Source organism: Lepisma saccharinum, chromosome 12, assembly GCF_977018435.1.
Source record: "Lepisma saccharinum chromosome 12, izLepSacc3.1, whole genome shotgun sequence".
Classification (NCBI taxonomy): Eukaryota; Metazoa; Arthropoda; class Insecta; order Zygentoma; family Lepismatidae; genus Lepisma; species Lepisma saccharinum.
The window spans coordinates 35,830,489-35,846,826 of record NC_139240.1 but is presented as its reverse complement, the minus strand read 5'-3'; the positions used below and the strand labels follow the sequence as shown (position 1 = coordinate 35,846,826).

At 38.3% G+C, this 16,338-nt stretch overlaps 1 protein-coding gene across 2 annotated transcripts in view; it reads left to right on the top strand.

The window, feature by feature from the left end:
- LOC145995978 (uncharacterized) overlaps window positions 1-16,338 on the top strand; it is a 72,191-nt gene that overhangs the window by 47,374 nt on the left and 8,479 nt on the right. For both annotated transcript variants that reach the window (XM_083132084.1, XM_083132083.1), the window contains exons 14-15: window positions 1,853-1,946; window positions 3,058-3,191. In XM_083132084.1, coding sequence (XP_082988210.1) covers window positions 1,853-1,946; window positions 3,058-3,191 — 228 coding nt within the window. The remainder of the gene's footprint in view (window positions 1-1,852; window positions 1,947-3,057; window positions 3,192-16,338) is intronic.

The following is a 16,338-nucleotide window of genomic DNA, read 5'->3' as shown; positions in this document are numbered from 1 at the left end:
ATATGAGATCATATCAGTAAGCTCAGGACCTTGTATGTGATCACTGGGAGAAGTTAAGGGCACATTTCTGTCAAATCTTTATGGGTTCATCTGAGTAAAATAAGTTGCAGCTATCTGCTTAAAAATGTATTATCGTTGGGTGGTAGTTATTCTATTGTGATCGCTGCAGCAGTGTTTGCAAATAGAACTTATTTTATAGATATCCTTGAATTTATTCGATCCTATTCTGACATAATCAGAAAACTTGGCAGGTTGCAAAAGCACACTGAATGAAACAAACTGTCGCTTAAATAAATGTATATACGGTGTGTCCCAAAATAATGTTTACATTCTTTGAACGTTAATAACGGAGAAACGAAGATCACTTGACTGGACTTTCTATATGTGAAGCTGCAATGTCTATGTTGAGCGAGTGTAGGCATTCTGTTGTTTCTAGTTCCATCACAGCTTGCCAGATAAAAGGCATAAATGTATACAAAATGGCAAGAGGTGAGCCAATTTATTAACATTCAAAGACTCTAAACACTAATTTGGGGCACACTGTATATGAAATATGTAATGCTTGTTTGATACGTACATTCCAGGGAGAAGGGGGACATGACCAGTGCTCGAAAAATCTTCTTCTAAAAATCAGGCACCAGGAAACCACCTACTAGCAATTGTGCATACTATAAGAAGGTGAGCCGGCCCTAGTGGCATAGTGGTTAGCACATCGTGCTACGATGCCAGGGGTCTCAGGTTTCAATCCCGGCCTGAGCATGGATGTTTGTGAGTGTTCATTGATCATATCCTCACTCATCCCCATCTTCACAAATAAGTCAAAAGTGGCAAAAAAGAAAGCAAAGTAAAATAAAGCAAATCAATCAATCTATAAGAAGCTGAGCATCGCTGTATTCAAAACATCGCTAAATCATGTGAGAAAGCGGAAAATGGAGGGGGGGGAGTTGGGAGCCAAAGAGTAAGAAATTGTTATTTATTCTTTGAAATCAACGTTGATAAAAAAAATAATTTGCTAACTTACGCTGTACTGCAAATTTAACTTGGAGTTTTCAGAATTTCGTACATGCAAACTTGAAAAAATGGCAATATTACAGCAAAAGAACAGTCACCAAGCTGAAATTTCTAGTCGACCTGGCGACTGGGATTTTTCGAGTCCTGGTGTTTTAAGCTTTTATTATTAATTATTCCGTTTCTGAACAGCACATTGATGGTTTAAAGAAGAAACCTATATTGTGGACTGCATAGTTTATTCAATCAGGTTCATCCATCTTGGATCTTGTTCAACAGTATTATGCAACGCAAGTGTTTTTCTTCCACCTTCATTAGCTCTGATAATACAAGGAAATTGTGAAACATCACCTGTTATAGTAACAGTGTACTGTTGAGAAATTAAATAGTGAATAATAATACTAAATCTGTGGTACTTCAGATTAGTATAATTAGATTTGCTTAGTACTGTTTATGAACATATTTCTAAGAAAACAATCCTAAAATACTAGTTACAAGAGCAGACTTGGGAGAGGATCATATTTCAGGACTAAATATTACTGTAATATCTTGTTTCATGGAAACATTGACATCATTTTTGTCAAAACCTACAGTTTTCTTACTTGGGCCATGTTAAAGGTTAGCACCTACAGAACATGTCAGAGTTGCTCATCTGAGATTGTAAGTATTCATAAATACTAGAGATACAATATTCCTTTGCATTTTATTCCTTGTGTGATTATGTTGTTTGTTGCTAGTTGTTTCTTGCTGTTTTTTAAATGAATCTAATGCTAACCTAACAAGTGTTTTCATCTTCTATGCATGATTGAAGTGTGTGTGTCTGTAACTGCAATGCCTCTTCCAGAAAATTATGTATCCTGAAGAACGTGCTGCTCCCATATTCATAGACCCATTGAGACTGGTATCTGCAAACAGAGCTAGATCATCAACTAGTCAAGGTAGGCCAATAGATAACCTAATCTCATCATGGTTTGTATTTCTATGACCTGAAAAGTTTTGGAATTTGCATGTATTTGTGCACTAAAAGTTACCAAAATATAACGTTATAAACTTAAAATGTAGCCTACAAAATTCGTTAATATAACAAACTGTCTTTTTGTGAGTATTTTTTTAAAAATAATTTTACAGTTAGATATTCTTTACAATATGATGACTCTGGGTAGAGAAAAAATATAAGCTGAATTAATAAAATGTGAATACCATTAACAACAATTAGTTTCAGATAAAAATTCATGCCTTAAGGCCACAAGAAACATTTTCAGTGTCCGGCCAGACACGATGTTCTGGAAAGTCCCTAAATTGTCCCTGCCACACTGACCTGTAGAGGGAGAGGTCTGTGCACTGGATGGTTGTAAGAGGGGAGAAAACTCAGCAATATGCTTATGGGAGTATTATTTTACTTGTTCTCTTGGGAGTGTCAAACTTCTGATGGTGTAGAAAAAACATGAACAGAAAAAGGACACGTTGAATATTTTCTTTGTCGGAAAAGTCAAAACTTACATTTGAATAGCCATAACTTGAAGTTGCTTCTCAAAACTGTTACTCTTTGCCTTAACTGAGCTTTTGCCCTAAATATGATTCTAATCAGATACAACAGGTATGCCTCCATTTGATACGTGGTGGAAGCAAATTGCATAGTCGGTCAGATCTCACTTTGAACTGTAAATCCAGAGTGGATTTATACATAGTGGGTGTTCATAAGTAAAAATAAAAAGTTAAGTAATTCATCTTTTGGGTTACAATTATTACAAGCATTTAAATAAATTCTTTTTTTTTTTTTTTGCATTAAAAAGTAATTCCACAATGTACATAGAAGAATAAATTTGGGTAAGTTAAAATGTCAAAAATAGTCTGAAAATATATTTTAATATATCTCGGAAAAGTAGGGGAATTGTTTTAGCAAAATGAAGTTCCCATCGTCAAAGGAAAGGTAAGCAAATGTTGACTCGTTAATATGTTCTACCTTTGTATGTTTACTTCATATACAAATCATTTCACCACTCTGTAGTTTTCCTTGAAACCTTGAGGAAAATCATATTTCAATTTCAGGTGTTAATGAATCCGAAGATCCATTAAGACATTCGACAGACGAAATATACCCAACGGAAGAATCCGATGATGATGACGATGACAACAATACAGCTGCTCGTGTTCGCCCGTATGAGGGCCGTTGGAAAAAAACAGTAAGTTAGTAGTGTGCATGTTGTTACATGTTCTAATTCATTTCTAGATTTGAAACCATCTTTGTTATTCGGGGTGGATTGTTCTTCCTCATAGTACGCCGTGGAAAATTATTACCTGAAGACTAATGAATTCACATGTGGGATAATTATGATGTTACATACACACACACACACACACACTAGAGGCATGCATATTTCATAAGGATGAGCCAATATGAAATTTTGGCCAATCCGGATAAAGTCCAATATCAAATTTACCGATACCAATAACCGATGTTCAACCGATCCAATATAAAATTCCAAATGGCCCTTGAAGAACCTGAATATTTGATTGACCTCTTTAATAAATACATGTTACCGAGGACTGCAGTGCAAAAGAAGCTGCATATTTTGGCATTTCCTTTTTTTAAAAAAAAAAACAAATAGGACATGAAGATTATATGTTTATATTCATAATAATCATAACAAATGGCAAAATATTCTAAATTAGAAGATATTTATAGATATATCAGTTCGGTAAAATTATCGGTAATCTTACCGATATGGCTATATTGGCAGGTACCGATGGTGTACCAATTAATCAGTCCCATCGCTAATTCATTTTTGATGGAAACACAAAATGATTTTGAAAGGTGTAAAGGTGCATTTTCCTACCAGGTTTTGTCATGAAATGGTGCGACATGAACTGCAAAACATGCAATAAACTCTTAAGGCAAGGAGGGGCAAATACGCACTAGTTGTGCATTTATTTCAATATCATCTGATTAGGCACTGCTATTTAAAAAAGGGTTTAGTATGCAAGAGAGTATGAATTTCTCTCCATGTTGCAAGTGGAAACTGTTTCTCAAGTTGATTAGTAAGCTAGACACGATGTTTGAAAAATATGATTGATTTACAGAATCCCATGTATTCCTTATGGGAAACTGACTTCAGCTTCAAGTTACGGCTAATCAAATGGGAGTTTCGACTCTTCCTACTACTATGACATAGTTCAACGTGTCCTTTTTCCGTCCATGTACTTTTCTACGTCATCGGATGTTTGATATTCCCGAGAGAATAAATAAAATAATGGTCCCATAAACCTAATGTATTTCTCCTTGCCTCATACGGCCATCCTGGCAGTGTTGCCAAACCTGATGTGCATAAAAAAGCTACATTTCATCATTAATGGAGCTAAAGATGACTTTCAAGGATCTAGATTAACGAAGGCTGCATAAAGGGCCTCCTAGGGTAATTTTATGTGTCAGAGGGGTGTGGGCACTGCTATTACCATTAGCTTTAAAGTGATGGCAATTTATTCTTGGTTTTCACAGCCTAGATTTGGCAGCATCACCCATCTCAATAATCCAATGATGTTCATACAAAATCGAAAATAAAGGATTCCCGGATAATAATATTGTCATCTTCACCTTAGCCACAGCGCTATACTGCGTGAGGCACCTAAAAGTACCACCTGAAATAGCGAAGAAACCAGAAACAGTAGCGATGTGACGTTTGCAGGAAACAATAATATCAAATGGGGCTCGTAAATCGGAGGTATGGGGTGGGTCGAAAAATATCGACAAATGGGGCATCTGGAGCAAAGTCATATTTTTTTAAATGGAACGATATACAATAACATGCATAATATAAAAGAGCACACGCAGAGAAACACAACGCCGTTGGTCTCATGCATCTACTGCACATAGGAACGAAGATATGGCCATGTGTAAATATGTAAACAAACTAACAAGTGGCCCACTTGACCGTCAGTACCACGGCATGTAAGACTTCTCAGGTGCCTGACAGAACTGCCTTTACGCAGAGCTAGTTTTGATAGCAGGTCCACGAGATCGTGTTAGTTCATAGCAAGCAGTCGTAGTGGTAAGAGTGAAGATTATGGTGTTCACAAACATAGAAAAAGCGGACATGATCCTGATTTATGGGGAATGACGAAATAATGCCTCAGAAGCATACCGTGTGTACGCAGAGAGATATCCGGACAGACGACAGCCATCTCGACGTCTGTTTGGTAAGTTATTTATTAAATTAAGAGACACCGGAAGTGTAACACCATGAGCACGTGTGCGGAACAAGCCAACTACAGGTGAGGCAGGTGCAACAAATGTTCTCGCCGCTGTTGCTGTGAATCCGCACGTTAGCTCCCGTGAAATTGCCAGGGATGCTGGGATGAGTCAGCGAAGTGTATTGCGCATTCTGCACACACACAAGTTTCACCCATATCATATCTCCCTCCATCAGGAACTTCACGGGAATGATTTTGTGGACCGTGTTCGGTTTTGCACATGGATGTTACGACACGACACACCCGATTTGTCACGTATCCTCTTCACTGACTAGGCAACTTTTACCAATCATGGAAATGTCAACCTAAGGAACATGCACTATTGGTCGGTGACAAATCCACATTGGCTTCGCCAAGTGGAACGCCAGCGCCCATGGAGTGTGAACGTGTGGTGTGGTATAGTGGTTGAACATCTCATTGGCCCTTTTTTTATACAAGGGACACTGAATGGTGACCGATACATACAGTTTTTACAACATGAACTGCCTGTACTATTGGAGGACATACCACTTCAGACAAGGAGGGAAATGTGGTACCAACATGACGGGTGCCCAGCTCACAGTGCAAGACGCGCTACAGCATGTGTGGAAAATACATTTCCAAATCGTTGGATTGGACGTGGAGGGCCTGTCAAATGGCCGGCTCGTTCCCCAGATTTGACACCGTTAGACTTTTTCCTGTGGGGAAAGCTGAAGGACATTGTCTACCGGGATGTGCCAACAACTCCAGAGGATATGCAACACCGCATTACTGCGGCCTGTAGGGACATTCCCTACGAGATGCTACATTCTGTGCAACGATCTTTGCATGGGCGCCTCGTTGCCTGTATCGCAGCTGACGGCCACCACTTTGAACACACACTTTGACAGGTTTTCGCTTGTTACGCAGTGGTTCTTCGACATACTGTCATGGTCATTTTCATTATGCTGTAACACTGTCAAATACATGGTGCTGACGATGTCTACTTTATTTTTTCTTCCTTTAACACGTTCTGTCTTCATCTTGTCCAATGGCTTCCGACATCTCATACTTGTATATGCGGTCAAGTGGGCCACTTGTTAGTTTGTTAATGCATGAGACCAACGGCATTGTGTTTCTCTGCGTGTGCTCTTTTATATTATGCATGTTATTGTATATCGTTCCATTTAAAAAAATATGACTTTGCTCCAGATGCTCCATTTGTCGATATTTTTCGACCCACGCCATACCTCCGATTTATGAGCCCCATTTGATATTATTGTTTCCCGCAAACCTCACATCGCTACTGTTTCTGGTTTCTTCGCTATTTCGTTATTTAGGTGCCTCACGCGGTATATAAAAATACGTGGGGAGGAAAGAGGGGGGTGGGTGACGCAGCCTATATATGAATATCACATCACATGCAAACTGTACACTCATGCCAAAGATTGGTCTCTATGGGCCGGAGCCAGTGGTGGCATCATGGTGGGACGGAGGGCGGGTGCCACAGTTCACAGTCAAAGGAGTGCATGAAAGAGCCAGATCTCGCTCCAGTTCTATGGATATTCCTATAGTACGTATATTAATTACCGTTGGCAACAGTGATCGGCACCTGCCCCAGCAAGAAAGACCTAGGGAAAATTGTCCCTTCTCACCTTAAACACAAAATTTAGAGTTTATTTCTGGTCTAAATTATCCTGTGAGCTACACAAATAACAGAAAATTAATTAATTCTGCTGTATATTTGAGAAGCAACAGTAGACTCTTGTACACAGGAATAAACTAAACTTAATACTCTGATTACTACATAAAATATGCTATTAGAAGGGAAAAGTTTATGTTGTGTAGTAAGTATACTTTTTAAATCAAATTTAGGGTTTTATTCACCATAAATACAGTGTGTCCATAAAATAATGGTGGGTTTTTAAACAGTCACAGTTTTGGAACAAAGCATGGTAGAGAGATGAACGATACGTCAAAGCACAGAGAACCTCTCCAAGTTTCTTACCTGTTCAGTAGACTTTGATGTGTGAACCGTTCGTTGCCCTGCAGATGTCAAGATGATATTCAGTCTCTTCCCATACACGGCAGAGAACATCCGGCGTGATAGACGAAACAGTTTCAATAATCCTTGCTTTTAAAAGGTTCAGATTTCGAACAGTGGGTGTAAGATCTGCAGACCGTGCGGACCAGGCAATCCCCTCTCCTCGTCCGACCCATCGCTGAGGAAATGTTTCGTTAAGAAAATCCCTCACGATTGTGGAAAAATGTGGAGGAGCACTATCTAACTGGAAAATGGAATTCTCCGGTATTTGGGGCACGGCATACCCTTGTAACATATCCAGGAAGGTGGACCCAGTTATTGTTTGTTCAGCAAAAAAGAAGGGGCCAATATCTCTGTCTCGTCCAATAACGCACCACACATTCACGAGCTCATGCAGCTTGTGTGTCCTTGAAACGCAATGCACATGTGCTACCCCTCGCGCCTGTAGGTGTCAGCGTGTAAGCTTTCGCATACATAAACTTGGAGAGTTTCTCTTTGCTTTGACGTATCATTCCTCTTCCTACCATGCTTTGTTCCAAAACTATGACTGTTTAAAACCCCACCATTATTTTACGGATACACTGTATATGGCTTTAACACACATAAAGTATCTCCTAAAAGTTAATTTAAATGCTTGTTTAATTCCATTATTTAGTGGAATTCTTTGATCAATTGTTTTCCAATCCTGATTGAAATTTCTTATTTTGCGAGCTTGGTTGCCGAGCACGTTAACATTAAGGGTTGCGTATACTTTTTTTTTTTTGTAGTCAGCCTTCATTTTGCAAACCTTTTCCTGCCTTTGGAGTTATTTTTTTAGGAATGCTGGGCCAAAGAGAAGGGGGGGTATGACTTCCACCAACCCCCTTGTACATGCCAGTGGCCACCAAAAATCCTATGTATGCTTTGCATATATGTGTGTGTGGGTGAGTGGAGAGGGAGCATATATTCTCGATCTCAGCCTTTCCCCCTTTTTTTTTTTGAGGTGGTGTGATCAGCACCATGCTCTGCCCCCCCCCCCCCCTCCTGCCTTAGGATTGCCCCCAGGTACCCATTGGTTTGAGGCCGGGTGAGTCCCAGAGCTGCTTTATGTGTGGAGAAGGCCAGAAAAATTTTGACCTTAGATCAAATCAATCGAACCCAAGTCTACTGCGTGGTAGTCAGAAGACCTACCAACTAGACAAAAATACAAATATTAAGTATCTTATGTATTATTTCATTTCTAAATCATTCTTTGCTCTCCACAAAGGCACATCTGCACTTGTGTCAAAACGGCAAACAAATAGGAAAAAAAAGCATTTTTTACATTAGTAGCTGTGGTTTCATGAACATCGTGCAAAGGCCAGAAGTTCAGGAATATCTTTTTGTTACTATGCACAGCATGTTCTTGACAACACTTGAACTATTCCTATGTAGTTTTCAACAAGTTTCACCAATATCTTGCATCTTTTTTTATTTTAATTTTATCACAATCTTATTTTTTCCTTAACACCTTTCCAACATGCTCTTTTTTGTATCAAAAGTTAAACCCCACTTGAAAAATATATTGAATATATATTTTTTGTGTACTAAATTTGTGATGATGATGATTTAAAAAGCATCTTATTTTTTTATTGTCACACCTGGTAAGGTAAGAACACGTAAGAGGTTTATGTTGAAGATGAGGCAGCCTTCATCTTTAAGGACAGTTTGTCATCTTTATACATACAAGATAAGTGTGAAATGTCCTTTAATTTTCCTGGCTGTGGTAATGCAGATTTGTATAAACAATGTACTAACTCTTTATACATAGCATGTGCATGGTTTGAAACTAAATTAGGTGTTGCAATTTAGATCCTTGCATGCACAGGGTCTAAACTGTACCATAAATTTAGGTGCCTCCCTGATGGTGCAGTGGTAGCGTCGTCGCCTTGTAATCAAGGGGTCCCGGGGTTTGATACCCGGTGGAGGTATGTAGTGGTTTGGATCCCACTTTAAACTGTAGGTCCAGTCCCGATTAGCCTTACTGTGCATAAAGTGGACTTAAAACACCAAATCAGTCAATCAATGTATCATAAATTTAGTAAGAATTAACTTGACTTACACAGGTTCCAGGTTCTAATTGTGACTGAAAGGTTTTCACAGAATTTTCAACAATATCAAGTTCAAATTGTGAGAATGAAACATGTCACATGTTACCAATGTGCAAAATTCCTCGTATATATGGTATGATATACAGGGTGATTCAAAAGTCTCTTCCCATATTACAGCTCAATTATCGGTGAACATAGAGAAAAATAAAAGTTGTTGGAAACTTGTGGGTTTGAATCTAAGTGCATGAATTTTCAATGTTGCATGAATCATGGAGCCTGTATAAGCCTCAATGGTAGCTAAATGATAAAAGTCACAAAAATTCAATACTTATAAATAAATAATTTTTAGAAAACCATTTTCTACCTTACATAATAGATTTGTGTATAGGAATGTAATTAATGAAAAACAAAATTCATGAAAATATAGTCTCAATCATTTCTGCCAGATATTAGTGCATCCTGAAGAAACGTTTCTGGACACAGGAACAAGTACTGTAATACTATTCCAGGACGTATGGCAACCCTAATGTTGCCACATGTTTCTTCCCGAATACTGGACTTCATTGCAAATGTACTGTACTGGGTAAATTTAAATTGTTGACGATAATTACAAGCAAAGTAAAAAAAAGTAACAGAAAAGTTGAACACATGGCTCGTGCAACCTTTCTTCCCTCCCGTTCTCCCCAGACCAGTAGATAAAGTGGCGAGTATTTTAGTTTATAATTATACAAATGCCTGCAGTGTGGCTTAGTACTTTTACTTTGTATCCTCCATCTTTTTGTCTGATTAAGGTGACATTGATGAATCTCGGTGACCAGGGGCATAGCCAGGTAGTCATTTTTACATGTTTAGCCTTTTCTAGTGGTCAGGGAAGGGGTCACATATTCACAGTTTTTACTTGGACTAAATAGCATCATCAATTCTTAATTTACCCACTGCAGTGATGTACAGTATTATGACTGAAGCACATGGCAACAAGGCATTTTTGGCTATCGATGAGGCTCATACCAGTGTACAGTCTCAATGGAGCATACAACATTGAAAATTCAAGAATTTCAGACTGAAACCTGCATATTTCCAACTTTCCCATCTTTGCATTTTGCACTATGTGCACTAATGACTGGAGTTGTCTTGTGGGACTGGACTTCTGAATCACCCTGTGTAGAAGAAAACGTTACAATGAGCATTGACGTTACTGTTTGCCAGATTGATTGGGAATTGTCAATTATCTATCTTTCCATTGGTGGGTGCATCATTCTTCTATAATTTTCTTATTCAAAGTTGATATGTTTCTCTAGCACTTCATGGTCTCTAATGTAGTCACAGACATCTTTGTATGTCTTAGGTGTCTCCAGAATCAATTTATGTACCTTCCTCAAGTCAAAATTGTTTGTTGTCCTAATACTTCGTCAATTTTCTGGTTTATACTCGCAAGTTAATGACAACTTCTTAACTCGTGCTCCATTGATTCTCCATGTTCTTTCTTGGCAATTTGACATTTATACAGGGTGTACATAAAATAGTATAGCAGTTTCAACTTTTTTTTTTATTTCTTGTAGTGACAGGGTATGAGAACAAATGTTACATTGGATGAAAGAAGTACTGTGAAAGATTTTTTAAACATACCCATGAACTTGTACTTTCCCTCACTGCCACGGGCGATGCCACTGTCGAAAAATGGCGACTCCCAGCAGAAAGCATTCTGTGTACTCAAGTTTGCGAAATGTGATTTGGTGGTTACTGTGCAGTGAGCTGTCCGGCGACAATTTAGAGCAGACCCCCACCCATCCAGCAACAACATCTGGTGATGGCATGAGGAGTTCCAGACAACGGGGTGCATCTGTACAAGTAAAAGTTCAGGATGTCTGCATGTGGCCGAGGAGAAGGTGGGAAGTGTTAGAGCGATTTTTCAGCACAGTGCTGACAAATCTGGGATATTTTTTTATATATATACACCATATTTACATGCCATTACTACCAACCAATCTGCCTGAATTGAGAGACCAGATTGTTTCAGCCATTCAGTCCATCACATCAGACACGCTGATACGAGTGTGACAGAAAATGGACGTCCTGACTGATATATGCTGTGTCACCAAGGTGTTTCACATTTTCACATTGAACACGTGTAATGTAAGTTGCACAAACTTGGACAGTTCTTCTTTCATCCAATGTATCATTTGTTCTCCCTGTCACTATAAGAAATGAAAAATTGTTAAAACTGCTGTATTCTTTTATGTACACTCTGTACCAATTTATTTGTTTTAGGTTCATAAATATCAACAATACTTGTACAAGAAAACTACTTGAATCCTTGGGAGCTAATTTAATATACAATGCCTCAAATGCGTGATTCCCGATTACTGATAACAATAAATTAACCTTTTTATTTTCTTTAACATCATAAATGAATCAAATCGTCATACATGAGCTTTAATACTTCCTACTTAGGATTCGTTTTCCATCTTCTAGGTTTTCAATTTTCTGTACCACTAAATACTTAATTCTTAACTTACAAATTGATCACAACTATCACCACTTATCATATCTTTATTTTTACTATTGTGTTTACTAACACAATTTGTATAATTTCAAATCAAACACTAGGTTTCATTCATTTTTATATTTTAGCTTCCTAACACACACATAAAATAAACAAGTAGCCATGATAACAACAATATATATATATATAATTTCAAATTATGGCTGATTCAACCCATGACTGAATACTTACACTTTCTTGTATACAGGGTGATTTGTAATTCAACCTATTCCTGGAAAGGGGGAATACTAAAGCACATTTGCAACAAATTTGACCCTATGCACCGGGGGTCGGAAATCAATGGGTTTCTTGTTATTGCAGTTTGTAGATTTTCGTGACATTTTCTGACTTTCGAATAAAAAACTACTAAAGTGTAAAAATTACAGAAAAAACTTCCTCGTTTCATAAGCTCTTCAAAAAGATACAAATGTTGTCAATTGTCACACAGGTTTGGGGAGAAAATCTGAATAAAAAACTGAGAAGGCGCGTTGGAGACCTCTTTGTCAAGTGAAAAAAATTGTCGGTTTGAAGAAATAAATGAACGAAAATAAGTTAAGTAATAATGTTATTTACCATTCTCATGATTCCACGGTGTCAGAATTACCGGTAACTGTTACAAAAACTACAAATCCTGTTCAAATTGCCTCCCCCGGTTATGTATGCAAGCGTGCAGCGTACAGCATACTTCAGACACAGTCACTCGCGTTGATACTGTCTCTTATGTATTGGGCAGCTGCCACAATTCCCTCTCTCAACTCTTCTTGGGAGTCCACTGGTGTACTGTGTAACGCAGTTCCTCGATGTCCCTAAAAATGGAAGCATGAAACAAGAGACCAATACGCGCAGAGGTATGTTTAGCGTGGACAATATAAAATCGAGGAACCACAATTACAATTTTTGCTTGTTACGGGGTTGGCCGAAATGTACACGGAATAATTCCCACAATAACAACAGTTTGAAAAATACGTGCGTATGTCCGCACCCTTCTCTACCCTTCCAAAATTCAGTAAGTTATACAACAAACCTTTACATCTGTTCCGTCGCCAATCATAACTCACACCAATGAAAAGTATCACATTCAACTATGCACGTTTATTTAACAATTTAGTTGTAGCAACATTCATTTAATATTTCATTCTAAATTTTAATAAGCTTTCACAATAAAATTCCAGTTTATGTACGAACAGACCATTCTCATTTTAGGTATTCTTAGCCAGAATAAATTATAATCTAAAAAAAATAACAATCCAATTAAAAAATACGCTTTTTTTTGCCTTCGGCAATATTACAGATAAAAATTACTTCATTTAAAAGTTTTTAGCACTTCAACATTCAACACACGAGTTTTACTAGATTATAAAATACATAAAACTGTAATTATTTAAAATTTAAATTTCTGCCTATTTTTTAAGAGAATTAAATGCTCATGAAATTCTAGATACACTTGTTGGTTATTATTCGTCTCGTTTTTGTTGTTGTTAGTAAAAGGACTTTCACTACGATGTCTTGAGGTTGAATGATTATTCATAGAATTGCAATCTTAGGTCAAACGTGTATCGGTTGCACTTTGACTTACTGTTGCGACGCTGTTCTACACTATTACTTAGTACACGCACAAGTACATATTTATTTCTCACTCATGATATTTATTTTATACACATGATGCATTCAAAATGCCCATCTGTTATCACGTCTTTTAATAATGCATAAAAATCACTTCCGCAAATCATCGATATATTGAAGTTCACAATTTTTTAACAGCGATAAGTGGGCAAGAATCTAAAAAGCATCCGTATGAATAGTAAAGTATGTGCCATTCAGAAAAAAATCCCCTTTATGCAGTAAATAGGCAAGTATGAATTTGAGTTTTGTTACATAAGTTCAATTCACTATAACACACGTATTCTTACGTGCCTTCGAAAGTTCTAGTTGCGAATTAGCCAGACTGTTCATAATATCCAAGTCGTCAAATTGATGCGGTCAAATTCAAGCGTTATGGTTACGTAATGGATTTCGCCGTTACTTCCTGGTTGACACGTGCTCGTGCGGAAACTGTAGCAAAGTGTATCTGATCTAGTTATTTCAAGGTTCAATGCCAAAGTTCAGTCTCCAGTTCATACTGACATCAAATACTTCTCACTTAATTATTTCGAAATAAATACTGGTCATGCAAATATATATATATATAAAAATGGTTCCGCGAAATTAAAACAACTGGGCGTGACGATTACCACAAAAATGTCTATCGGAAGATTTTTTATATAAAATGAAAGTTGGTTCTCGAAAAATAGATCCAATGCACAATTCCTTACTAATGTTTTCGTGACGTGACTCGTTGTTGCAAGAAAACAATCTAAGTTCAAAATAGTAACACGCAACTTTTAAAAATGCATGCAGAAAAGTTCACAAAGTCTCAACTTACGATATAAGGTTGCACACGATACAATAAAGCTTGCCCCAATTGAGAATAAAATACAAATACGACGTTGAACCTTGAGTGGAATGTGACGAACTGTGTTTTGCATACTTCCGTTGCTAGCGAAGAAAGAAAAGGGTGAAAAGTGACTGGGGAGACCTCTATCGGTATAAAATGGTAATGAGGAAAATAACCTCAAGGTGATTTTTATGGATGCGAAATTTCCCGGGTGGGAAATTTTCACTTATTGTAATGGGATGACGTAAAGCGGGACTTACAAATGACAGATTCACGTCATCACCGTTACAACTGTAGACTAACTCTTTCATGTGAACCCAAATGTAAAAGTCGCTTGGCGTCAAATCCGGACTCCTCGCCGTCAGGGGGTCGGGCCACCTCGAGCAATCCATCGCATGGGATAATTGTCATCCAGCCACTGTCGTACACCCTGGAAATAGTGGGCTGGGCAGCTATCGTGTTGGTAAATCATACCCCTTCTTGTGGCGAGTGGCACATCCTCCAGCAGCGTCGTCAAGTCTTCCCTTAGGAAGTTTTCGTAGGTAATGCTGTTTAGGTTTTATAGTAGAAAGAATGGCCCGATCACATGATTGTGGATGGTTCCCATCCACACATTTAGTGAGTATTTTCTCTGGTGAGCATTTTCTTTCGATTTCCTTGGGTTATGCCCCTTTGGGGCCCAAAAATGCGCATTATGAAAATTCGTAATACCATCGCAGTCGAATTTGGATTCATGCGTCCACAGAATTCTTGTCAGATAATGGGGGTCTTCAGTGTCGGTTTTTAGTAAATATCGACAAAAATCCATCCTTCTGAAAGGATCTCCCTCCTCAATAGCATGCACTGGCGTGTAATGGTATGGATACAGTAGTGCTGTATGCACAGTGAACCAGACTTTCCATTGAGTCAAGCCAAGTCACCTTGCCACAGCTCTTGTTGCAGTAGTGCCGTCTGCTCGAAAACACTGCACGATTTCCTCCTCTTCGACAGGATCATGAACTCAGGGTTTGCCAGTATCGCCTTGGTTTCATTGAACCGATCCTGTTTCTCGAATGCGCTGATATGTCGTACCAGACACGCTCACGTCAGGTAAATGGCAGTTAGGGAAATGCCTGTGGTAGTCTCTTCGTGCTGCAGCGGTGTCACCATCACAAATCCCGTAACAATACATGATATCCGCGTATTCTGCATTTTCGACAGGAGCCATGTGACATGGAAGCTGTTGTGAGCGTTAAGTTAACAACGCGACGTCCGAACTCCCAATGGTTGAAAGTAACTGATTACGGAATTCAGCGAGAGAGTGAGCCTGGGTTGTGTCCCCGAATATTCCCACAGATTCCTGAAAACTCACGTAAATGAAAAGAAACAAAAATCTGCTACTTGCTCTGTGCGTTTTATTCAGATTTTTTTCCCCAACCCGTTTGACAGTTGACAACATTTGTATCTTTTGGAGAGCTAATGAAACGAGGAAGTTTCTTCCATAATTTTTACGCTCTCTTACCATTTTTGTTAGTCATCCTCTTCGATTTAAACGATAGTTTCCAAATTTGTTCATGACATGTGATCTAATGACTGTTTCTTTCTGTGGGCATGATTTTTTTTCCCAGGAGTCACTCATTCGTCAGCTGTTGGCAACGTGTCAATTAAGTGCCCAGGGTGGATAATTTTTTCACAATTAGTACTTTTTGGTCGCAAGTCGGAATATGTCACGAAAATCTACAAACTGCAATAACTCGAAACCCATTGATTTCCGACCCCCGGTCCATAGGGTCAAATTTGTTGCAAATGTGCTCTAGTATAAACCCCTTTCCAGGACTAGGTCGAATTACAAATCACCCTGTAAAACAAAAGCGTAGCTCCATGTAAAAATAATATTGAGAGAGGTCACAGTTGATAAATATTTTTCTGACAACAGGCGCAGTGGATGAAGTCAGAAAATGAGGAGAATGAGGCTATGCAAATTGGCAGCATCAAAGCATCTACTGACTGGGGTAGGTATGGCCAACAAGAATTTAAAGTTACCAAAGACCTAACA